Source organism: Apus apus, chromosome 1 (assembly GCF_020740795.1).
Source record: "Apus apus isolate bApuApu2 chromosome 1, bApuApu2.pri.cur, whole genome shotgun sequence".
Taxonomy (NCBI): domain Eukaryota; kingdom Metazoa; phylum Chordata; class Aves; order Apodiformes; family Apodidae; genus Apus; species Apus apus.
In genome coordinates, this window is record NC_067282.1 from 196689224 (window position 1) to 196715539 (window position 26316).

Sequence of the window (26316 nt, forward strand, 5' to 3'; positions counted from 1 at the left end):
TGGAATGATTACTTCATTTCTTAGAACTTTTAAATGTGAAAACAAAAACATGTTCACTCTAGTGATATTAGTATCAAAAAATTGATGTCACCAATAAGACATTTTTGTCAATAGTCCAAACAGAAATTGTTATTCTATCTGGAAAACATTTTAAAATGAAGTGCTGCTACTGCTAATCTTTTTCCTTCTTCTTTCTTTTTTTTTTTTTTTTTTTTTTTTTCATAATTGAGGTGACTTGCTTTTCTTGAAATAATTCTAACCCTAAGAAAAGTAAATTGCAAGAAAAGTGGGGGTAAATTATAAATCCTGGAGGCTTGGTGCTTAGAATCAAGAGATTGGCTACTTATATGTTGTTCTTGTCAATTTCAGCAGCTTGCCAGTGTTTAGGTCTCAGAGCCTGAATCAGACCATCTATGTTCAAACACCATCTAAACCCTGCATGAAATGTAAAATTAATCAGAATATTTGTTTTCAGCCAGGTGGCCTTATAGTAATCTGTGTATGATCAGAAGTAACTCATCATCTCTGTATTATTCCTGAGGACTTTGGGGAGGTACTTGAATTCTGCTGAACTCCCATGAGGGGACCCTAGAAGTTTTAAGTCACAGCTTCCACTTCCCAAAGAAATTTTCTAACTAGCAAGCTAAAATGGAGGCATTTGCCCATATCAGGTGTAGGTGGCTGTTAGGAACAGATAAACCACAGAGGGAATAAAACTTTTGACTCTCTAATCTAATACTAAATGCACTGTGTGTATGTGATTATTTTTGTATTCGTATAGTTAGTTCCAATGCTATTGAAAATATTTTATATGCACATCTTCCACTCAATACATGCAGAATTAAATGCACACACAGAATTAAGAGAAAAAAGTGAAAGAGGCAATCCAATGCCCCTGCTTTGTCTGGAATTTGAAAAGCAGCTGCAATATAAGCAACAAGAGTTTGGTCCTTAGCACAGAACTACAAAATGAATAATTTGTGTTGGAAAGATCTTAAAACATCATCTAGACCAATCTGTGCCACAGGCAGGGACATCTTTCACTAGATCAGGTTACTCCAAGCCCTGTCCAGCCTGACCTTGAACCCTTCCAGGGAGGGGCCATCCACAAATTCTCTGGGCAACCTGTGCCAGGGTCTCACCATCCTCATAATAAAAAATGTGTTCTTTATGTCCAATTTAAATCTACCCTCTTTCCATTTAAAAGCTCTGTCTCTCGTCCTGTCGCTACAGGCCCTGGTAAAAAGTCTCTCTTTTTATAAAGCCCCTTTACATATCAAACAGCCTCTGTAAGGTCTCCCTAGAGCCTTCTTGTCTCCAGGCTAAACAAACCCAATTCCCTCAGCCTTCCTTCATAGAAGAGATGCTCCAGCTCTCTGACCATTTCTGTGGCCCTCCTCTGGACCCACTCCAGCAAGTCCATGTCTTTCTTGTACTGTGAACGACAAAGCTGGACACAGTACTTGAAGTACAGTCTTAGAAGAGTGGAGTAAAGGGGAAGAATCACCTTCCTTGACCTCCTGGCCATGTGTCTTGTGATACAGCCCAGGATATGGTTGGCTTTCTGGGCTGCAAGTGCATATTGCCAGCTTATGACTAATATTTTCATCCACCAATGTCCTCGAGCCCTTTTCCACAGGGCTGCTCTCAATCCATTCATCCCACAGTCTGTACTGATACTGAAGATTGCCCTGACTCAGGTGCAGGACCTTTCATTTGGCCTTATTGGAATATGGTTTGCATGGGCCCATTCCTGAAGTTTGTCAAGGTCCCTGTGAATGGCATCCCTTCCCTCTAGCAAGTCAGCTGCATGGCTCAGCTTGGGGACACCCACAAAGTTGCACTCAATCCCATCAATCTCTGCTGAGGACATGAAATAGTATTGGTCCCAGTACAGACCCCTGAAGGATAAAACTCATTACTAGTTTCCACTTGGGACACTGAGCCATTAACTGTAACTCTTTGGACGTGGCCATCCAACCAATTCCTTATCCATCTAACAGTCCATTCATCAAAAGCTTATCTATCCAATTTAGAGGTAAGAATGTTGTGAAGGACTGTATAAAGTGCCTTAAAGAAGTATAGGCAGATTATTTCCATAGCTATTCCCTTGTCCACTGATATAGTCAGCCCATAGTTCTGTCGTGAAAAATTTGTCCTTGGTGAAGCCATGCTGGCTGTCTCAAATCACCTCCCCATCTTTTTTATGTTTTGACATATTTTCCAGAAGGATCTGCTCCATGATTTAATGAGAAGTAGGGGATGTATGAACAAGCACAGACCAAACACAGGTTGATGTGTAACAGGAGCTACGCTCTGTCCCTACATCCACCCCTGCTGCCAGGTCTCTGCTTTCCAAAGTGACTTCTGCACAAATTCTTCTTCAAACCAAGCCCTGGTTCTGTGTTGGTTCAGCCATATGCATATTCACTATTGGGATACTTCTAATGGCTTATCTTAGCAAAAGATTCATAACAGAAGGAGGAAAAAGGCAAATATTTCTGCACCTCTTTTGCAGGTTGTACAGAGGTGTAGGAATCTTAGATGCCCATAGCAAAATACTTACATCTAAGGCAAGTCTACGATAGTTGCCTGAGTAGATGGATCTGAATTAGGACTTTAGTGAAATATGCACCTCCTGAAGAAGCTTTCCTATTCAGAAACTGTTTTTCAAGACTCATAACTCTTACAAGGCTTATGAGTCTTAACATAACCAATCATTAAGATATTAATCTCTTCAAGGTTACTTCAGACTAGAAACTAAAAAAAAAGAAATCTGCATGTCAGATTTTGCTTTCATACTGAATTTCAGAATTTGGCTTTATGTGCATCCTGGGTCTCAGCACAGTAGTAAAAAATGTGCATCGTAAAAAAGTGTTCTGCAAAACATAAAAAAAATAAATATTGTTTTTAATCTTGAAATTATCATGAGGATTTTTTAGCTCAGTTAAAATAACTGAGAAGAGCTGCTCATTCTGATATGATCATTTGCAAAGAAATTTATAGTAAGTGGCTCAAGGCAGTAATACTTTACCGAGGTGTACTTACTCTACTTAATTACATTTGTGTAATTATTGCTGTTTTACCTAACTAGTCTAATATAGGCTGTGTTTACACTGCATGAAAATCCAGATAATAATCAACTGTAATAGCAGCCTTTAACCTGCCAGGTATTATTTTTCATTATGTTTATGCTTTAAAGTTATGATAATACCAGTTTTACTTTGAATTGATTCTTTGCCAGGACTACAATATTTTGGCAAGCTGACAATAATTATTGTTGGGAAATTTTCCTGTGCATCTAGGCTGGAATAACATCACACTAACATACATTTCATTGGGCTGCATGCTTGATATAATTTCTGGTTTGGACTAAGATTTTCAAAACTTTCCACTCTAGCAGGTTACAGTGAAGGAAATTTTTTAATTGCTTGTTTAGTGATGTTTTCACATCTTGAACAATAATGTTATCATTCTTGAGATATGGATGGTGTAATTTTAGCTCTGTATTTAAAAGATAAGGAAAAGCTACTTTTAAATACACTCCTCATGGGGAAAAAATGGAATTCTAAAGTAGTACAGACAACAGTTACTGAACAGATTCAGATAGGGGGAAAAATGTTAATTGAAGCTGGAATACTAGTGTCTCTGAACAGTTCCCTTATTCAGACACTAGCCTCAAAAAACAGGATGGCATATATAATAAAAACTAATTTTAAGAATTTATGTGAACTTTATAGTGTTTCAGGCCAAAACAGACAACTGTGTGAGCTAGTCTGAACTTTAGTGTATGTCAGAGTAATTAAGCAATTCAACTAACTCATCCCTAGTTTGAGTCAATAAAGAGTGCTTAATTAACACATAACTTGCATTCAGCTGAAGCACAAATTCCACAGAAACATCAGGTTATGGCTCGATATTATGTGTATGTATCAACAAATACGTAGCCACCTTGCCTCTTGGGAGGCAATTCCAATGGACAACCAAGCTAACTGTGTCTTTCTTCAGTTTGAATATATATAATTTCCAATATGGTATTCAAAGTAGATACAACAAGCCCTGCTCTTGCAGACTCGTGTTCAGCCAGCTCTGGAGTGGAAATACAACTAGTTTCACTAGAGGCAGGATATATTATGAGGGCGTAGTAATTTATTACAACAGAGACACAAATGGTAATCTGGAGCTACTTCATATTAGATCAGAAAGAGCACACAGAAATCTGCCTGCATAAGCCTGTAAAGAGTTTGTGGACAAATAGGAAGTGCAGTTTATTTTCATGCTAAGAGATGAAAAGTAGAAACAAAGGTCATTCTTCCCTATGAGCTGTTAAACCAGTGGTGATGAACTACTGGCACGGGTTCAAGTTTGCTGTCAACAAAGATCTGCCCTGGCACCAATTACAATGAATCAAAATGCTTTTTAAAATAAATTTGGCACCAGACATCAAAGTAAGTTCTTTATCAGTGTGTTAGAACATTACAAGCCTTAAAGACTTTGGATCAAATCCCAAATATGTGTAAAGTTTGATTTCAAAGGTGGTGCCAAAGAGTGTGAGAACTTAAGGAAAGCAAAGGTCACATGGAGTGAATCTCCAAAGCTTTGGCTTTACACAAGGTTCCAACTACTTCTATGGCTTTAATTCTCTGTCAGTATTGATAACCACATTTCATATTCTCCCTCATTCTTGCTATTGTTAGTGTTAAGCCATTCTTCATACAGAAGCCAAAGCGTATGAGTAACTTTTTTCAAAACCTTCTGGTAACATATGTTAAAAACACTAAGCAAGAACATTTCTGTATGCACTATATGAAAGGAGATTAAGAGAAAAAAAAAAAAAGAGGCAAAGTAGGCAAAGAAAATAGAATTTGACCAACTGAGAAGTGAGACTCTGTATTCGTCCAAGAAGACATGGAAGGTCTATTGCCACAGAGACATCGACCCGAATTTCTAAATTTTCCAGGCAATACAAGAATGATAGTAGTAGTTCTCCTCCCTGAAAGATTTCTCCAGATTTGTTTGGATCTTTTCTTTTCTGGATCTGAAAAGTGGTCAGGATAAGATGTTCTTAACATAATGTTGGTACATATATACACAAACATGTAATAGCTTTTATGAGAAAGCTATAATCTACCCGTCAGAGTGCTGCTTTTTTATTTGAAAACTTAAGAAAATTTAACCTTAAGGAAAAATTAGCCCATTAAGTGCAGATTTATAGGATGCATACTTCATATGCATCACAAATTTAGTTTTTTGGAAATGCTCGATTACTTTGGCAGTCAATAGGTCCCAATGCAAAAGCATTTTATGTTCATTCAGCATTTGTTGAGTTTCTTTTGAAATCTTCTAATATGCTTGCTAGAACTGAATTACTGGGTCATTTTACAGCAGAAGGGATACATCTCAGATTGTGAATGGGTTTTACTTTGGTTTTTAGAGGCATATTCACATGTCAAATTGTGAAAAAAAGGATGACAATGAATTAAAACACATAAACTGTTTTCCAGAACACAGCAGATGAAAAAGATCCATGCAAATCTGCCCCAAAGCTATCGAACTTTAAGAAACATCTCTTCTGCAGCTAGTGCCTCATCCTGGTTGCCAGAGACACAATAAAACCCAGGAACTTGCCTCTACTCTTACACTTTTGCTTGGCTGTAACGTGGTTTAGATTAATTAAGCTAATGTCTCAGACCGAAAGAAAAGGTCAGAGGCTAACCAACACACACACTTAAAGGCAGATTAATTAAAAACTTTGGTAATAATGAATCAGCCAGTCTATCAATTCCAGAAACTTCCCTCAATGTATCTCAGTAATTAAGCTCTCATATAACAGAAATGTTTCATTCCACACTTTTGCTGTTAGTGCTGTGGGACAATCATGTTTTCCCTAGCTATCACTGAATGAGATCTGCCCTGAGTGAACACTGGAAAAAGAGAAAAATGTCATGATATTTGTATTCAATGGAGCTAAGTCCCAGTGAGGTCATGTTTCTAAACATGCTAGGTCAAGCTCCATTTATTTCAGTTTCTCATCTTTAGCACATCATAAAAACAAGCAAGGAGGCAAGAAGAGTTTCCATTAATTTGTCATACTCTGCACACAGGTCTCAAGACAGAGAGTATGGTTTCAGAATAAATGGCTGACCTTCCATCTGAAAACAACAAGGAAGACAATGAACTTCAAGAATGTGTCCAGATGGGACAATGGTGATTGGACAGAGGCATAAAGTGCTCTATCCTGTTATCTTCCCTCTCAGAAATTTACTGCCAAATGGTGAAGAATAAAGGGGTAAAAAAAAAAGTTTATTTTATAGAAATAACTGCTTCCTAAATGTTTTCATGTTCCTGAGCTCTAATATCTTGTCACAGGATATTAATAATTTTTATCAAATGGAAAAGGAGTTAACTCATATCTCACTATGGAGGAGCAAAGCTTAGTATGCAGCATTGCTCTCTGAGGAGTTAAAAAATTATATATATATTTTTAATGTAGATAAATTCTCAAATGGCCTCCCTTAGAATATTAATTTCCCCATATCTAGAATTGCCTTTCCCAAACTGTTTATTAAATGGATAAAGCATCTTGTATCTGTTCACAACAGAGAAACATGTTAATTGGTCTCATTTGGAGATAAGCAAGGTTGCTTACTGTAAAGTTGACCAGAGTGCCAGCATGAAAACAGTAATATTCTCTTACAACAAGGGGGCAGACAAAAAATGGATTTGAAACATCAGTGGTCAGTGGTGTATGGAAGTCAACAAAAATAATATTTCTCAAGGGAGGCTTTATTTACTCACTTTTTCATTAATCTATTAATTTTAGAATAAAAGAAAATGTATTAAACTACTCTGAGGAAATTTCAAAATGTAGATAAGGAAAATATTGAAATAGTTTGAGGCATCATTATTGTTTATCCACAGTCAATGTTGTTGAGGCAGGAGCAATGCCCCTACCTGCTTTCTTTACCAGTGCATGCTTCCAATCCCAGCTGCTGAAGCAAGAAAGGAAACCAAGGCTCACATCAGCTCTAATTCCAGTCTCTACACATCAATTACCAGCTTTCCAATCAATTGTAGTTTCTATGATGTACCAAGATCTCTGGTAGGATTATGGCTTAAACCAATTTCCTCCTACAAATCACTGAGTAGACTTAAAATTCTATATTCAGTTGCTAATTAATAGAACCTCTAGTTCAAGGTCAATACAAAATCCAGTTTCTAAAGAAGGCTAAAATTAGCTGTCTGGTTAATAGTGTTATTGAACACCTTTTATAATTTCTGTGTTAAACTTGCATTTTATTTTTTGCATGTTTTCTCTGTTGCTGTGGAAAATCCAGCAGAAATGTCAAAGAGACATCATTCTTTGATAATATAGTGGAAAAACAGAAATCAAGTATGTACTAAGTATGAGATTCTTTAAATATCTCTTAAATATCTCTAAACATGCTGAAAAACAAAGAGAACTAGCTATTGTTTCCCAGATCTCTTCACCTAGAATGACCCTATGGATTATTACTGTGGAAAAAAAGGTAATTAGTAAATTCATAAATATAAACATGACCTTGAAGTTCATGCACAAGACATCTACAAAAAATCCAGTTTGCAAGTCATGCAAACTCTGATGTGCTGTGCTACACATGACGACATGCAGTGACTAATATGTTTATAGCTTTTTACTCCACCTCTCGGTAGTTGTCGCTGACTCGATCCAAACTGAGGGAATACAAGAGGTCTCTTCCTCCCACGAACAGTCGCTCTTGATACTCATCCAGCAGCATTACATGCAGACCGAGATATCCAAATGGGCTATGAAAGACTGACGTCCTGTTTAAATCCCAGAGCTCTGAAATACAGTAAGAGTGTGCGTGATAAATACCAAACAGCTTTGCTTTCATGGCTTCACATTCATATCCTCCTAGGAATCTACACAAGCAGTTGCAGGACATTAAAACGCTAATCATATAATCTTTGGATAAGAAAGAGATGCAGAACACCTGGGAATAATTTTCAAAATTAACCATCTCTCCAGGAGGTTTGTGTGTGAATCTTTACATTATAATCTTTGTGCTCACTATATCATGAGGTGGGGATGGGGGGGAAATATGTTTTCTCTGGAATATTTTCTAAGAAGGAAAAATCCCTGTTTCTGATATGAACTGCAAATAGGAAAAAAAATAATGAACCTGTGGAAAATGAAAAAAATAATGGAAATAGTCTCCTTGTCTTTCCCTCAAGCATGTCAAACTGCAGGTTTTTGCAGTGCATACAATCTTGTTCCGGTTTTGCCTTTTGGGGACATGTGGTTGCTTTTTTCAAGCCCAGCATCGTCTCCATTCAGTTCACTTAAAATGTTGTCTCTAAATTCCATGAGAACAGTATGAAATGTGTAAAATTCATATTCATAATTTTGCAGGTGATTACTGATTTTTTCAAGAAATATGTTGACCAGATAAGGGGAGTTGGGGCTTAGCTGCACATGATGCAGGCTGAAGTCACTTCCACAGCGGAAAGGAAATTCATCGTGGGTAATGTTGCAGAAACTTGGAATCAAGCCTTAGGAATGAAGAAGGAGGCAAACACAGGGGTCCTTCTGCACTCTCAAGCAGATGGTGCAGAGCACAGCCTGGCTCGCAGCAGGTCAGAGAGTCTGAGAAACATTTTTCTGTCAGGAAGCATCAAAAGAAGTTATTACAGCAAGTACCTCAGGACAGTCTCCAAAACAGTGGAGCTGGGACTAAGGGAAAGGAACTATTTTCCTATATCTATATTGTGGTGAATTTTTCTTTTTTGTTCTTTTTTTGTTCTTTTTTGAAGAAACAAAAATCACTCTTAGTGAAAACAATTAAGTACCTTTTAGCTTATCCTCACAGCTATCCCTAAGTATGACTTTTCCAGTTGTTTGGATGTGGTCCAGCAGCTGATGCTGGGAGAAGCGGGATTGTCCCAGAGCTAGTGAAGACAAGCAGGCCCTCATCCAGTTTAGGGTGGAGGCTCCAGCTTATGTACTACACCAGCAGTTGTGTTCATGCATCCATGCAGCACCTTGGCAGCCTCATAGAGGACACAGCTGATCTTCTGCAAGGGCACTGGTCCTACATTTCACAGAAGGTCCTCACTCAGGTCTATCACTATGGCATCCACTTGGGATGCCATATATGTCATCCATTTTTGATGTGATTTTCAGAAATTGATGTATCTTTTTAACCCGAGCATAGAGTCTTTTAAGTTACCCAAATACTAAACCACATACATTCATAATAATAATTAAAAATTTGTCCTTTTTTTTTTTTTTTAAGAAAAAGATGTTCCATACCAATGAGATTTTAATTCTATATTTGAATGAAAATTTATGTTACCCACAAAAAGATTTAGCACTACCTATTTTCTTTGTGAGATACCTTACTTAAACCTACAGTATAAGAAAGAGAACAACTACTTTGAGCCAAGGCAAGAAATTTAGCATTCAATGAGGGTATTAATTTAATCAAACAAATTACCACAATTTCTTATTATTTTAAATTATTATTTGCATTATATTTGTGATGATAAAGGGAATTTATTAAAAGAGTAAATGTTTTGTTCCATGTATGGACTAGGTTTAATTGAAGTCAAAGGAAGCTGAAAGCAACAAGATTCTGGAAACTGTTTCTCTAGTGGATTAAATTTCTATCAAAGGAATGATAGTATAAAGTCAGCCTCACCACTCATTTCCTTCCTTCCTATCTTAGAAAAGAATCTATTGATTAAATAGAGCTGGAGAATAATATTAATATCTAGGCTTCCATAACATTTTTTAAAAGCAGAGGTCAAAACACTTTGTACCTGGGTGTGATTGGCCTCATTTAACAAATGAGAAAACTAAGTCACAGAGTGAGCAGAACAAAAGTCTTTTTTTGTCTAAGTTTTCTGTACTGGCCAGTGAACATAGACACATTCTTTGACAGTGATACACTCAGCACAGAACTGCATAGCAGTGTGGAAATGGCTTTTTCAAAGCAGGCTTCTCTCCAAGCAAATCCATCAGATTGCTATTTCAGAAGAAGATTGCTTTTTTTGTGATCAGATTAGAAACAGAATGAAAGCAGAACTAGAAATATTATATTGGTCCTAAATAAAGCCACATTTTATTTGCAAGAATACAAGACATCCAATATATTTTAGTTATTAGTCAGTCTTGGAGTTAAAAGTCTTGCATTTTGCATTCTAGTTATACACAAACAACAAAAGGATACACTGGTAGCTTTCCCTGATTTATTTCCATGTTGTCCTGAAGGCAAATTTTTCATAAATGAGACAATATTTCTTTACATAGATCAGAGATACCACTCATGTGTTCCCAATGAGAACACAAAGCACGATCCACAGTCCTCTACCAGATCATGGTAACTACTCGTACGTGACTCAGTCCTGCCAAGTACACCTGCAACTCTCATTGACTTGAATGAAGGCTGAGAATATTAAACACCTTTTGAGATCAAACTTGTAAAAAGATATATCTCTAGGACTAACTTCAGAAAAGCTATACAGGTATGTTTTTGCCAGAAGTGTGAACCTGACATCTGGAGGGGCTGGAAAATACTAAGCACTGGGACCTGGGGAGCAATTTTGTTACTGAAACACTAATGTTCTAGTTATGTAGTTCCTTTGAAAAGTGCTAGGATTTCTGGACATTATAGGACATCTGAGACATTAGGATTGTGTAGGCAAATAGGATACAGGTTGGCCAGGCAAGTTGTGGAAGCTTCATCCCTGGGAGTGTTCAAGACTAGGTTGGATGGGGCCCTGAGCAATCTGATCTAGTGGGAGGTATCCCTGCCCATGCAGGGGGGTTGGAACTAGATGATCTTTAAGGTCCCTTTCAGCACAAACTATTCTATGATTCTATGATACAGCACCTTCTGTACGTAATGAGAATGGGTGGGACATCCAGGAGTCTAAAATGGTACAACGAGCCTGTCACTTCTTGGCAAGTGTATCTCACCATAATCTGGCTTGATGTAAACGACCCAGGTTTTGGAGCAGTAGAACTTCACTTATGTAGTGCTATGCCCCTTCAGCAAAGCTGGTTGGCTTTGATAAAATACAAGATTGCAGCTGTTCTGCTTCCAGACTGGTGTTGTACAGACACAGGCTGCACGGCTTTCACACTCAGTGAGTTGTTAGTTCATGTCCCATTGCACTTTGCAGTGCTCATAAACCCTCAGTCATTGAAATTAAGGCACAATTGAGAGTGAGATACTTAAATTCAAAGCAACTTTTACTGAAATCTACCTTCAGTAACCTTGAGGGAGCTTATATTTACAAGGGTCACCTTGTGACTATAGACTCCTCAAGAGTTGTGATCCTGCTCATGCCTACATACTTCATCTGAAAAATTCAGATTCTAGGTCATGCTTAAACTTGAATATAATCCAAATAGAGTCTGTTATTCTTGCTAATACTAGGATTCAATAGCTACATTTATGTTGAACACTTGTAGCAGACTTACAAGATCAGGTGCAACTGCAATTTTCTTGAAGAACCTGGCCAGAGAAAATATAGGGCTGCCTAAAGTTTTTAAAATATTCTGGTGGCTAAATTGGCCACCTGAGAAATAGAAGACATGAGTTCAATTTCCTTTTCTAAATGGATTGAAACCCAAATCTTTCTTTTTCCATAAAGAGGTCTAATCAGAAGCTATTAGCTACTTGACTGGTAGGGAAGGATGGATGCTCTCTTTCTTCATTTCCTGTTGAAGCTGTGCAGCAAAATATTCAAGCTTCAGGAAAAGCAACCAAGCAATAGCATGACTCTAATTCAGTAGTTACATTGCTTCTCTGGGAAAGAAGTTCTGGCTCAAAATTGTGCATTTTTTACTAAACAGTTAGTGGATAAACTATATAAACTGTTCTAGCACATGGACTAGAAATCTGCTCCTTTCTCACATGGGAATGAGTAAAGTTTTCAGCTGAGTAAAAACCTTGCTTTTATCAAGCTTCTATAGATTTGTTTAAAAAAGCCTTTCCTATATAAAGGTCTCATGTAAAGAAATAAAAAGCAAGAGAAAAACAGGATGAATTGTCCATGGAGAGTATACTCTTAGTAGTCAACCCAGGATAAAACACCATCCCCACTTGTATCATATAGTAAAAACAGAGCTTCAAGTTGCTTCACTGTGCTGATCTCCAAATTTAAGAAAATGTTATTTAGCTTTTGTACTATAGTGCTTTGTCATTTTAATCTAAAAGCTCAACACCATAACTAAACCCACACCATTACAGTTCAAACACTGTTATAGTCCACAAAGAAAGGACTGCTTCAGTGTTTGCATAGTCCTATATGGCACTTCACTTACCTGTGAAAGCCTTAAAGCAAGTCTGGGCTGCTAGATTGTGTTTCATAAGAGAACAAATCTTATTTCTTGCTGATTTAAATGCTGAGAGCAAACCTGAAGGTTTTTTTATCTGTCTGCCAGAGCTTGCTGGAAAATATCCAGACTGATCTTGCTTACCACACTGTATCTTACAGCAAATTTACTTTGGGTGAACATACTCATACCATATTGAACAAGACAGATTCTGTTAGCCATTTGTCAAGTAGTGTTAATTACATTCATAATCGTTGATTTCTTGAATGTTTTAATGATCAGTATGTAATTGTTTCTAATTTCTAAGATTGTGTTAAAACAGCTATTTCTTCTGTTACCAAAAAAAAAAATTATAAATATAAAGTCATCTTTTTTATTGTGTTATTTTGATATTTTTTAAATACAAATGCTTGATAACTAACATATTCCTAGGGCATTAAATGCAAACAACTGATTGCTGCTTCACAGCAGCCAGAGTATACTGAGTGCTCCTGTATAACATGTTCTCAGAAATTAAGCATGTAGTAAGATACAGCTTTGAACCTTGAATATAGGCAAACAGCACAACAGATTAATTTTTTTTTTCCTCAGGGAGTGAAAAAGCTGCTGTTGCTCTGCTCTGTCTTTCATAACATTACATCATCACAACTGCACAAGTTTGTCCTTTTTTACCCTCTTAAAAATCTTTGGTTCCCCATTTAAATTCTACAGAAATATAGTCTCACCTCCCACACTACTTCATTCTGCAGAACATTCTTCCAGCAAAGATGTTTTCCAGATGCAGGGGACTGACAAATGAGTCTAATACTTGAACATACAGAGTACGTAAGGTGGACATCTCAGTGCTGTTTTACAGAAAGAGGCAACAACTGGGGTGGCCTTCTGTCCCATCAATAATGTAAAAGGCCACAGATAAAAAGTCTAGGTAATGTGAAGAAATTAATGACTTTTTGTGTTTTCAATTATCAGTATGGTCATGGAATATAAATATTACAGTGGAACAAGATTTATAAGAATTTGGTGAGCCTTATGCAATTTTAGTTAATTCAGGTTTTTTTGCCATATATCTGACAAATGATAAACAGACCCACAGAATCGTTCTGGTTGGAAAAGACCTATAAGATCATAAGAGTTCAATCATTAGCATAACTCTACCAAGTCCAGTGATAAACCATGTCCCTAAACATATAATTAATTTTGATAATCAAAATCTACTTACATGTGACAAGAAAGAGACAGAAACAAAAAAGAGGGAAGCAATGCAAGTATCCTTCAGTTTTATACCACTACTTTAAGGAGGATTACTATTCAGGGGTACTCTAAAGAATCATCCATCACGAGGACAAAAATATATCTTTACAAGTAGTTGAATCTTTCTGACAAGGTTAAGACCTTTATCTGGCAATATTCTGTGCGAAATTGGTAACAGGAGGCATAGGTTTTCTTACTGGGGACAAAAAAGAGACTGAAACTCACCCCCAAAAACTATGCTGCTGAATATGAGGTAATACATTCCCAAATTTCCTGTGCTCACAGTCAGCAGTCATCTATATTGCTGCAAAAATAATTACAGAATCATGACAGTGATTGCCAGGGAGTAGAAAGATATCTTACATCAGGTGAACCAGCAAGCAACTGAACTGGTTGAGCAATAGAAAAGGGGACAGTGTAAACTGGCCAGAGACAGCTGAAGTCCATGCTGCTGCATGAGATTTACTAGCACAATCTGAGCCAAGAATTTTAAAGGCCAAATCAACTGCAAACAGCAAATTAACTAAAAAATCGTGGTAGAAGTAATGCTGGAAGTTGCCACTTTGCTTTTAGAACACAGTTCTTAAGATATTTCAATATCTTAATTGGGGAACATGGATCAGTAGGAGATAAACTTAAAAGGCTGTGAGGGAGACTGCAGTACGAATTTTCTCTGCTTGAGGTTCTATCTGTGTGGCTGCCAGGCAGATGCCTCAGAAACTTGGCAGGGTAGGAGACAGAAAGAAAAGTCTAGTAATGACAAGCAAAAAATCCATTAGTCCATAACTACTCTCACATGATTCAACCTCTGCTCTTAACAGCAGGTGAGTTTCATTATTAGCTGTATTTGGAGACTCTAATTGGCTTCATGAAGAGAGCTGGTGCAGCAAAGTCCATGAATAATTTTGTTTGTTTGGTGCTCTTCCTCCAAATGTGTGGCTCTAGTGATGAGGTTTAAATTATAGTGAAAGCTTCAAAGAACTTTCCCTGCTAGTTTGTTTAAATTACAGAGCTAAGGTTCTGAAATTAAAAGGTACAGTTTGGGGACACTAGAATATTTTCAAACTCTATGCAATAAAAAACTGTCTTCTCTCTTTTTTCTAAAAATATTGGAAAAACTTGTAACTGGAACATGTCATAAATTATACAGTATTTTTTTTGCTTCTTTCAATTCTACTCAGCTTATGGCAGAAAAAATTCTGTAGAACTTGAAAGTCTTTAACACAGCTAATCACATTGACTCGTGTCCTAATCCTTGATATTTCCATTGCAAATTATTATATATTACATATATACTGTGACATATATATACGCTGTCATATCTAGCAAATATTTAGGTTTTCTTCCCTGCTGGGAAAGTAGCACATTCAGTTAGTCCCTCTATAACTGTTGTGATTTGAGTTACCGAACAACAGAAAGCTAAACATTACAAATCTACCAGGGCTTATAATACTGACATGCTACATACTACTAAAAAACTAGTGTATGCTTACATAGTATTTCATAATGTTTTTACTTCTTAATGGAAAATTCTATAGTGTACATTAAATTAAAAATAAGCTCACAAAATTTTCATACAAACTGGGTTTACTGGAATTATAATACGTATTTATAGAAGCACATGCCAGTCCAATGAAAATTATTTGATATTCAATTTAATAATAGTAATTCCTAAATAGAAATTCAATGCAGTGTAATAAAATCTTGGCATTGTTTGTATTTAATCAAATCTACCTAGTGATGATGGCCAATTTACAGACTGCATGAGAAGGAAACTTCTTTGTAAATCAGGTGAAAACATTTACAGTACTTACTTAAGAGTAGTGTATGTTGAAGTGTGATTTGTTTTCTAACAGTATTATATGTGAGCCTACCAATATCTGGATCTTATTGTTGATTTTCATTACAGCAGTAGTAAGCTGCTATGGCTTCTTATGGAAAAATACCAGTTAAGTTCATTAACTTTGAGCTAGGAATCACACCAGTACAGATGAAATTCTGTGATTCTATGAAATAGACATGAAACAGGAGAAGAATGATATTTTTCCTCCTGTATTCTGTCTGAAACTTCAATATGGCTCAGGGAATCAACTCAGAACAAGAAGAAACTTTCATAATTCCAACATTAAAATTTTATGTAAGGATAAGTCCTTCCAAGCATTCACAACATGCTTTTAGTGCTAATGTTTGCCAATATTAATTCTGTCAATATATATTTTCAGAGATTTTAAAATTAGCTAACTATATAGATTCCATGTCTATTTCCAGTTAGCTGGATATTGTTTGTTAATAGTGTTAGGTAGTAAATTTTGGTATGCATTAAAACAAATTTTCTATGGTTAAATTGACATACTTCTTATACCAGGGTCTCTATTATCAAGAAAAAAATTGTTCAGTTTTCCTGTATAATTTTTCTCAGAAAAGATACATACAATCCCAAAATCTTCTCTGATAGCCCAGTTCAAGGATGTGGTTCTGACATGAAAATATTAAGCAGCATTAACGCTTTTGCAGAATGACACAATACCAGTGCTTTTACAAGTTCCCACTCCAAGGTAGGGTAGATGTTTACACATATGAGCAACATTAAACCAGTATAATGTGGCTACCTGAACTTCTCTAGTGACTTCAAGCCCTAATGATCCTTACTTCTCTAATAAAGCATTTTGAATAGGTATTAATAAGTGATAATGTGGATAATTAAATATGGATAGTAAAAATATTTATTAATGTTAGACTGTTTTTTTTTCCAAATGTAGAATGCATGGTAGAAAGCTTCAGAAATGTGATTGACTAAAACATTCCTGCAGAAATGTAAATCAGAAAACTTTAATATGTAATTGTTCCAGTCTAAGGATGATACAAGCACCCATGAAATAGTCCTTGAGCACAATACCCATTTCATTCAATGTATTTCTAAGAAAGGAAGCACAGAAAGAAAAGTCCTCTTTAAATTATACTCACAGAAGGTGTTTCACATTACGTTTAATATCTTAATAGTGCTAACAAGTGAAATAATTGATTTGTAAAACTCTTGGAGTTTTAGAAGATACATGTGGTTCAAATAATCACAGCCTTCTTCTGATGAAACACAGACAGTCCAGTCTCTTGAGGGCTTGATTTATTAAGGTGTACCACTTAGTGCATGCTTATTACCACACTAGTCTGTGAAGGGTAGAATTCTTCCTCCGGAGAGATACAGTGTTTTGACAGAAAGAGAATCTGGTGCTTTCATTTAAAATGAAGATGCCAAAAGTCAGGGTTTTATGCTGTCCAAAATGACTGTTAAATTGAATTTCCTTTGAAAAAGATGGATAAAAATGAGCTACCCCATGTGATTTTTCAGGAGCATATGCTCTTGGGCAGGATGGCATGTGATTGACAGTATTCGTAAGGCTATCTGGAATCATCAGCATGATAAAAAACAGAATTAAAGAGAAAGGAGGCATTGTAAGAAAAGTGAAAGGCAGAGGGGAAATTGAGATGGAAATAACAGAGAAGATGAAAGGGAACTTTCAAGGTGTCTTTTTTCTGCCAAATCAATTACTCACAGCAGATGTAGCGTTTGAGATAGTATTCCATAGGTGAATTCAGAAAGATTTGCTACAATTCACATGCTGAAATACTCATGTTTTACTAAGCACAACAACTCTAAACAACAGTGAATGGATTTACGTAGAAATGAGTACGTTGTTCCCTCCTGGGGCTGTGCTCTTTATTTGAACAAAATAGCTGCTCTGGAAAGATTTAATTCACAGGAAGGAGATAAGGATTCAGCTGCTGAACATCAGTGTCTTCAGAACACCTACCTAATTTGAGTTATCTAGCACTAACACATCCAATATTTGATTCTGCTTTTCCTGATATGTCCCAGATACTGTTAAATATTAATGAAAACTGAACACAGTAAAGCTCTGTTTTTTTGCTTTATTTTAATTATGTTATCTTTTTTATTATGAGATATTTTTATGAAAGCTCTCATATTGTAGGTGGGGTATGTTCACAGACTCACAGAATCACAGAATATTAGGGGTTGGAAGGGGCCTTGAAAGATCATCTAGTCCAAACTCCCTGCCAGAGCAGGATCCCCTAGAGTAGCTCATCCAGATGGGTTTTGAATGTCTCCAGAGGAGGCTCCACAACCTCCCTGGGCAGCCAGTTCCGGTGCTCTGTCACCATCACAGTGAAAAAGGTTTTCCTTATCTTTACATGGAACCCTATGCTCCAGCTTGCACCCATTGTCCCTTGTCCTATCATTGGACATCACTGAGAAGAAAAACTTCTGTTTTGTTTAAAGTCAGGTGTCTAGTTTAAGACATTTATCCAGCTGCCTGTTTTTTTGTTGTTTTTTTTTTAATCAGAGCAAGAGAAAGAAGCATTCCCAAATAACACTTTAAAATTGCTTTATAAGTTAATCCAATAAAATGATCTAAAAGTAGTCATTTCTATAGTACAAATTTTAAGAAACTCTACTCAATTTTAGGTACATAGTTAAGTGTAGATGAATTCCACCTAAAAATGAATTACATACATAAGGTTGTACTTGGTCAATGTTTGCAATTTCAAGGACAGCAATGAAAGGTGATAGAAATAACTGTCTTTAAGGATCTTTGTTGCCTCTAATGTTTCTCCTCCAGTATACCTAGCAATCTGTAAAATGCTGGTTAAGTTAAATGCCTTGGAAGAAAGAGACAGAGAAAAGCTTTATTTGAGTAACTTGGGACATATTTGAAAGCTTTAAGAATCAATAACACTTTGCAAATACTAGCAGTCAAAACCAGAGACATGCTTCTGCCATTTGACTTAAAGCCAATAGAACTCAACAGAGTTGATCTTAAGTAGTGTAACTGGAGAATAAAAGTCAATATTAGGTAGCTATTAATGGTCACATAACTATTATGAATTGTATTATGAACCGTAGGATATTATACTTAAAACTTCACAGTCATGTTCACCCATCTTCCCCCTCCTTTGTTTTTTTCTACACTATTCAGTGTTTTCTGTACCTGTAGAAATTCACCTTCATCTCAATGCTTGCTTTAGCATTGCTGCTTAACTTCAGATATTTGAGTCAAGCTGCCTTTTCTTTTTATAGCTGACTTTACAGTAGGTAGAACAGGAGATAATTTCCTTAATATCCTTTATTTCTCACAAGGGCTATTGAACTTTGGAATTATAGAGATATTATGGAAATGAGAGACTGATACAATGGATTCATTTTTGTATACTATAATGTTGTGCAGAAGCCTGCAGTGATATAGGGATTAGATTATAGAGATATTTGGGTTGGAAAGGATTTTTAAAGACCATCTAGTCCAAATCCCCTGCCATGGGTAGGGACATCTTTCACCAGAACTGGTTGCTCTAAACACCGTCCAACGTGACCTTGAACACTTTCAATGGTGGGGTGTCCACAGCTTCTCTGGGAAACCTGTTCCAGTGTCTCACTATCCTAATTGTAAAAAAAAATAATAATTCTTTATATCTAACCTAAATATACCCTCTTCCAGTTAAAAATAATTACTTCTTGACATATTACAGGCCTTGGTAAAAAAGCATTTTCTGTCTTATAAGCCCCCTTAGAGTATTGAAAGGCCACAATAAGGTTTCCCCAGAGCCTTCTCTTCTCCAGACTGAGTCTTCTTCAAGCTGAACATTCCCAGCTCTCCTAGCCTGTTCTCATGGGAGAGGTGCTCTTGGCCTCTAGTCATGTTCATTGCTCTCCTCTGGACCCAATCACAGCCCCTCTTCGACACCAACAGGTCCCTTGTCTTTCATGTGCTGGGGACCCTGGAGCTGGACGCAGTACTCTGTGGGGTCTCAGGAAAGCAAAGCAGAAGGGGAAAATCACCCCTGTTGACCTGCTCACCGCACTTCTCTTCATGCAGCCCAGGATATGACTGTCTTTCTGGGCTGCAAGCACATATTGCTGGCTCATGTCTGATTTTTCATCCACCAAAATTCTCATCTCCATGTCCTCCTCTGCAGGGCTTCTCTCAATACTTTAATTCCTCAGTCTGAACTGGTATGAGGGATTGCCCAGGGGCAGAACCTTGTGTGTTGGTCTTATTGAACTTAATGAGGTTGGCATTGACCTACTCCTTCAGCCTGTCAAGGTCCCTCCAGATGACGTTCCTTACCTTTAGTGAATCAACTGCACTCACTACTCAGCTTGGTGTTATCCACAAAGTTGCTAAGGTGCAATAAATCACATTGTCTATGTCCCAGAACAAACCCTTAAAAGACACCACTTGTCACCACATTATGTACTGCTGAGCAGTGCTAAAATATGCAGCTCTAGATAATCCTCCTCTCTAAGAATCTGCAACCTAACTGGAAGGCTTAGCCAGGAAAAAAAGCAAAATTAAAACTTTTCCATAACAAAGAAGGGGAAGATGAGAAAAATAATATTTTCAGTTTTCACAAAATTTTCCAGGGTTTGGGTTTAGCTCTGTAGGATTTGCCACAATCATTGAGCCAGTTTATATGTAACTGTTGGACTCTTCATATTTTGAATGCAAGTATAATGGGTGATTCACAAAGCTACTAAAATGTGATGAGAATTTGTCCTCAGCAAAGAAAGAGCTGAACACACTCAAGGTATTAGAACTGGGAGGGTATATGTTTTTCTGATACTGAAAGAATTTTTAATGACTTTGAAAAATGTTTCCATCCCAAAATGGAATAAAATCTTCAAATACAAAATATTTTCAAACATCGAAAAAGCCTGTTATTTTCATACTAATGTGATGGAAGTATTTTGATAACTTTACTTTTTTTTTTTTTTTATTAAAGCACTGTAATCTTTTTATTTTAAGTCAATTAACATTTCAAAGTCAAGTGTTTTTTGAACAAAATAGAACTTAACACATGTATATATCCTTCTTTTTTCCCAAAAATTGTTAATTAATGAAAACATTCAAATTCCATTATTTCATAATGTTTCATAGAGGAAAAAACCTAAACAAAACAAAACAAAATCCAAACAATAAAACCCAGAGCCACATAGCAAAGAATTTCTGTAGATATTTTAAAGCACCTATTGTTACTCCTAGAATAAATTTTAACCATTAATAAAATGTAGCTATCTCTAAACCCAAATGAGATTTTCAAAGAAAAGTGTTTTGTTAGTGAAACTGGTATGGATTTTTCATAGCGGTTCGTAGAGATGGAAAGATCTAGAGAAGAAAAGATACATAGAAGACAATATTCAGAAACCTTTTACAGGATTACAAGACATTTTGTAAATATTGACTACTGAGATATGAAGGTTACTTCCAAAAAATAGGTTCAATACAAATATGAAAAAATTGAAGGTATTCTATTAGAACTATATATCCCAAGTACTATATTACTTAATCACTGAATATTACTGAATTACTGAATATTACTGAATCTGATGGCAATGGTTTTTGTTTAGAATACTATAGAAACAGACATTTTATTTTGCACATTATTTATGAGCATGAGACTGTCTGAGGACATGTTAATTTTGTAGGACATGCTGAATATTGCACCAGAATTTATCCATCAGGATATAATTCTTCATTCCTGATACTATGGAAAATATGTAAAAAGGACATTGTGAACTGTATGAAATAGCATGCCACAGAATAATATATTTATCAAACTGTCACAAGTAAGTACTCTTAGGAATGAATAGGTCCTAAACATATATTATTTAACTGAAAGCTATTTAATTGTTTATATTATATTTTATTAATATTTGAGATGAAAATGTTACACTTAAGTAGTTCTGTCACTTACAAGATAAGCTTCACTGAAGTTCAAAGGAATTTTCTCTCTTTAAGAATTAAAGAATAGGGAATATTTCTTTTATTCTGACCCTTGTAGAATATTATAAAATAGTGCCTGGTTTGAAGCAGTGAAACAGCTTGCTTTACAGTGAAAGACAAAAAGCAGGCAAAGCACTAGAATGTGTTCATTTGTGTACATGTAAATGCAATATATCTAGTTTATTTATGTCAGCTTTATTCACAGAAACAGCTTCTGATTTCAACAAGCTCTCTGGCAGATGGATATGTTTCTTAATCTAAGAGTTGCATGAACAACTCTTATGTATCAGTGGATGGCTGGCACAAAGAGACCACATGGGAGATGATGTCTATTTCTATCAAAATAAAACAAAATGAAAATGGTCTTCTTTGCATCTTTTGTAATCTAATACATGTATTCAAGTAGAGTACAAATATTAAATAATCTGTTCCCATTTCTCACTATTGGAAGAAGTGGGAAATATTAAAACACTGAACAATTTTATGTACTTGCTATTGAAAGAAAATAGCAAATGCTTCAAGGACAAGACAAGGAACTGTGTTGGGTCATTAAACAATAAGGATACAAATAATGTGACCGTCAGATCTATCAGGTTTAGAATAATATGCAAATGCAAGCAATTGAACTGCTATGAGATGAGACAATTAAAAAAACACAGGAGGAAGCATTTGACAATCTGTCTAGGTAAGAGCCATGCACTACCTGGAGTAGGGTAAGCTGTCTTCTAGGTTATTTCTCCATCTTCATTTTATATGTGATACGATTTACACTAAAGACCAGAGTTTTCGATACTCACAGCATATGGATACCAGGTCATTGGTTGGATGTGTCAGCTTTACAAGTAAAATATGTCTGCATAACAGTAAGATAAAAAAGAATATTTTCATCCATCTCCTTGGGATTACAGGTATTTGAGGAAGATACCCTGTGACCCATAGAATGTGTGTTTGTGTGCATCTAAATATATACGTATGTTTATATGTATATATAAAAATGTTAATTCACACAAAGGTCTCATTTTACAAGCAAGGCTGCTTGCCATCTCAAACTGTGCTAGTAAAAGCGGTGTCAGCAAATTAGTACTATATGTACAAATATGAGAAATACAAGGAGGATCTATATTTTCAAAGGATTATGGATCAAATGTAAATTTGATAAAAGCAAGCAGCAGTCTGTGGGTTCTGTTTTCCTGTTGCAATGTCATTCTTTTTTTTTTTTTTTTTCTTTTGAAGTAAGTCTCAATGGCACCACTGTACAAAATAAAGATCATCTACAAAAATTGTCACAGAAATAATTTATACTTTCACACTTTCTATACAAGTCTAGCCCAGTGCTGCTTATAATAACTATTTGATAATAAGCATTTTTTCTGTGGTATCAGTTCATGTCCATGGCCATCATTATCTGAATAGCTTTTAAAAATGTTAAATAGCTATTTTAAAATGATTAAATTTTATTCCTATAGAATTTAGCAATTTGCTAATTCATAGCTCAGTTGGGTAGTGTCTCTGTATCAATTATTAAATATTTCAAAGAGCCTGTTTGGAATTGTGCTGCTTTCTTTCTTCTTTTTAGCAGGGTTATAAAGACCAGAAGGCAGGTCCTTTAGAATTATTTATTTTCATGATGTATATGTTAGTGGGTTACTGTGATAAGGGTTTACAAGTTCTCTTATAGTAAGGAAACAATACAGATGTTGTCTGTACTGAATTCTAGAGGGCATGGTGCTTGCTCGACATTCTCAAGGTAGCTGTGGTTTTCATTAAGTCCAGCTGCCCCTCTACTTGCATTTATACAAAAAATACAAACATCAGCCCATTGAAACAAAATATATGTCTTCAAATACCATCCTCTGCTTCAAGTAAGTTGTACTAAAGACATCTGAGAAATCCCTTCATGTTAAATATTTACCCTACCTCCTTTTTCCATTCTTATGTCAGAGGGCTTTAAATGAAAAAAACACAAGTGCAGCAAGCTCCAGAATATTACTGTAAACATCCAGACGTTTCATTACACAAGAGTTCTTGGAAATTTGGATTCATTTATGATTAATCACCTTCACCTGTCTTCCAATACCACCCAATTTGGGCTTTCAGTCACAGAACTCAACACACAGATATAAACAATGAGCTCCACACCAAGCTGCAAACTCTATGCAAATACTGGCATTTTTTTTCTTGAGGTTTAATGAGTCTTTTTGGGGAAAAAAAAGGTAATAGAAGTATATGTGGTTAGAGTGTAGTGTCATAAATCCTGAAATTGACATATTTGACCTAAGTAGGGATTCAGTTTCAAATATGCCATTTGTTTTAGTGTCTCCAGGAGAAATACCACAGCAGCAAAAGAGGAGGGCGTGAACACTGTGCAAAAGATAGCATTATAAATTGCAAGTAGTTTTGCACTGCTGAAATACATTCTGAGAGCTAGTCCTGTAGGGGTGAAGTTAATTCCAGTTAGCCTATCTCCACTGGCATAAATTAAGTTTCACTTACTTATACCTGTGTAGAGTCTGGCCTTAATGCACTATATTCTGTTTCTGATTTGTTTATACATTCTGCTTATCTAAATTACAGAAATAATTTAATTGTGTTAGGAACAAGAAGGTATGATGCCTACTATTAAAATCCAAAATTATTCAGAGTTACTAAACAATCTTTTTAAATGCACTTCCAAACCTACCAGTAATGTTTGTAGCCCTTTCTTTTATTGCTATAATGATTTCTAATGCTATTGAACTAGAAGTATAACTTACAGTTCAGACGGTACAGATTCATGTGTTTAGACTAAAGATTGCAGGTTCAATCTCCACAGTATTTGGCCTCTCCTTACACATTAATCATGTGTAACCAGTCACAGAAGCTTTCAAAACCCATTAACACAGGTGGACCTTTGGTGCTTATTTGTCGCCCTGGTGAACAAGCATGCTTCAGGCTGTTTGCATAGGTCCAGTAGCAGGGTTAGAACTTGGGAGTGATAAGGTTACCTAAACCCTAGCACAGCTAAAGAAAGTCAAGCCATCCAAGAAAATCAAGGTTGATTTCTACACGTCACATTTAAAAACTAAATATGTACATTGCCTGAGGAATGCATTTGAAACAGCAAAGTCTGTAGGAAAGAATGTTTTAAGAGCACTATTTCAGCAGGGATACTTCTACTGGGAGTTAGTAAGCTGCTGAATGTGCCTCATTTTTTAATGCCCCACAGATGAAAACTGTACTTGATTCTATTGTCTGTAATTTAATTTAATGCTTGGAATGTTGCAGCAATATACAGTAACTGATATGCCCTTTGATTGAGAAACAGCCAGACCAAAAAACGTTTATTGTTTTTCCTCCACTATAGAGCTTTCTTATTGTAAAGAAAAGATTAATTTTACCATGAATGTCTATTATTCAATATTTTTTAGAAATGGTATTCAGAATTAAGAGAAAGACAATGCCTACTTTATGTTTTTTCTTATTAATTGAAACGTTTTTCTGTTATAGATGTATGGGATTTTTCTTTGTGTTGTTGATTGGGAAGAGTATGTTGCAAATTTAAATATTTTTTCAGTAGACTCATGTGTTGAATAGCACCATCAGGGGTACTGTGAAATTCTTTTTCTACAATGTTAGAATTGTTTTTTACCTGTTCTTATTTCTGTTTTATAACGTTGTAAGCTTCCATAATTTTAAAGTGACAGTTGCAGCCCTGACTTTTCTGAAAGTCTTTATGGGTGGAGTGTTGAGTTTACAGGAAAAGCTAATGTTTTTGAACTGCAAGTTTTTCTGCTGATTGTGGAGATGATGTTGAATGTGTGAAAAAACCACAAAGACCTTGAAGCCAAAGGAAATTTTAAAATAAACAATCCAATTTAATTTAATATCAGTATTTTCAAAATACTTTTATATCAGTTCTGCTTTTTAACCTGGCTCTATGATTTAACACATACATTAGACTATTTAGGTTAGGCAGTGCTTGGTTACACAACATACTGGTGTGTGTTAATTTTAACATAAGCAACTGACCTTCTAAAAATATGCGCGAAGTTTTTTTTCTGACAGAAGCAGAACTCACACAGAAAAGGCTGGAGATGTCTGGAAGCTTGGTAATGACCAGCAAATCTCAACATGACAAAATTTTTGAACTATTGAAAGTCTATTTTTTTGGTTGTTTTCACCATTGGTGGAATATACCATATGTATGCAATTTGATATTGGTTTATTTATCACTTTTTAAAATGGTGAATAATGAACAAACAAATCTATACATATATCACATGGTCTTTGGCACAAACGAGCTAATAGGAAATCCATGTCAATCTCTAGGATTTGTAAATATCAGCTTAATGTGATTTAAGGAAAGATGGTGGTAGTAGAGTGCTTATTTATTATGCTTCTGCATATGAATGAATAGAAATAGAATACTAATCATTCATTAACCTTATAAAATAACCTACTTCTTTCTTCTGAAGAACTGGAGATAGTTGAAGGCTGAATCACTTGCTACTAAGGATACCTTCTGAATATAAATATTTGCATTTCTTGGAAGATATTCTTCTCCACAGGAGCTATTTGGCTTTATGCCTAACTACACACCTTTAATGTACGATTATCTCAAAGCTCTTGTACACTGTATTGTACCCAGAGGTTAAGTGTGGCATGCTAAGGGGAGACCAGTTTTAGTTAAAAATGCAATAATGACATCAAAATATGCACTGCTGTAGTTTCAGTAATCTGTCTTGTTTGTTACTGTCAATAGGAGATTATTAGAATCTGTTTAGTTACGTGAGCACAGGGAATGATATAGTTGCTAAGCCTGTGGACAGTGGCAGTGGCACCTCAGCTGCATATCAGAGTAGAAAAGAATTCCAGCACTTAAAAACTGCTCTTCACATTCTGACACTTCATTCTGCATTTGGGGGTGGGGGAAGGAACCTGGTT

The 26316-nt window shown here is 35.9% G+C and overlaps 1 protein-coding gene across 1 annotated transcript in view; it reads right to left on the bottom strand.

Moving 5' to 3' along the window:
* SEMA3E (semaphorin 3E) overlaps positions 1–26316 on the bottom strand; it is a 143578-nt gene that overhangs the window by 64624 nt on the left and 52638 nt on the right. The window contains exon 2 of the mRNA XM_051644194.1: positions 7683–7843. Within this exon, the coding sequence (XP_051500154.1) occupies positions 7683–7843 (161 nt within the window). The remainder of the gene's footprint in view (positions 1–7682; positions 7844–26316) is intronic.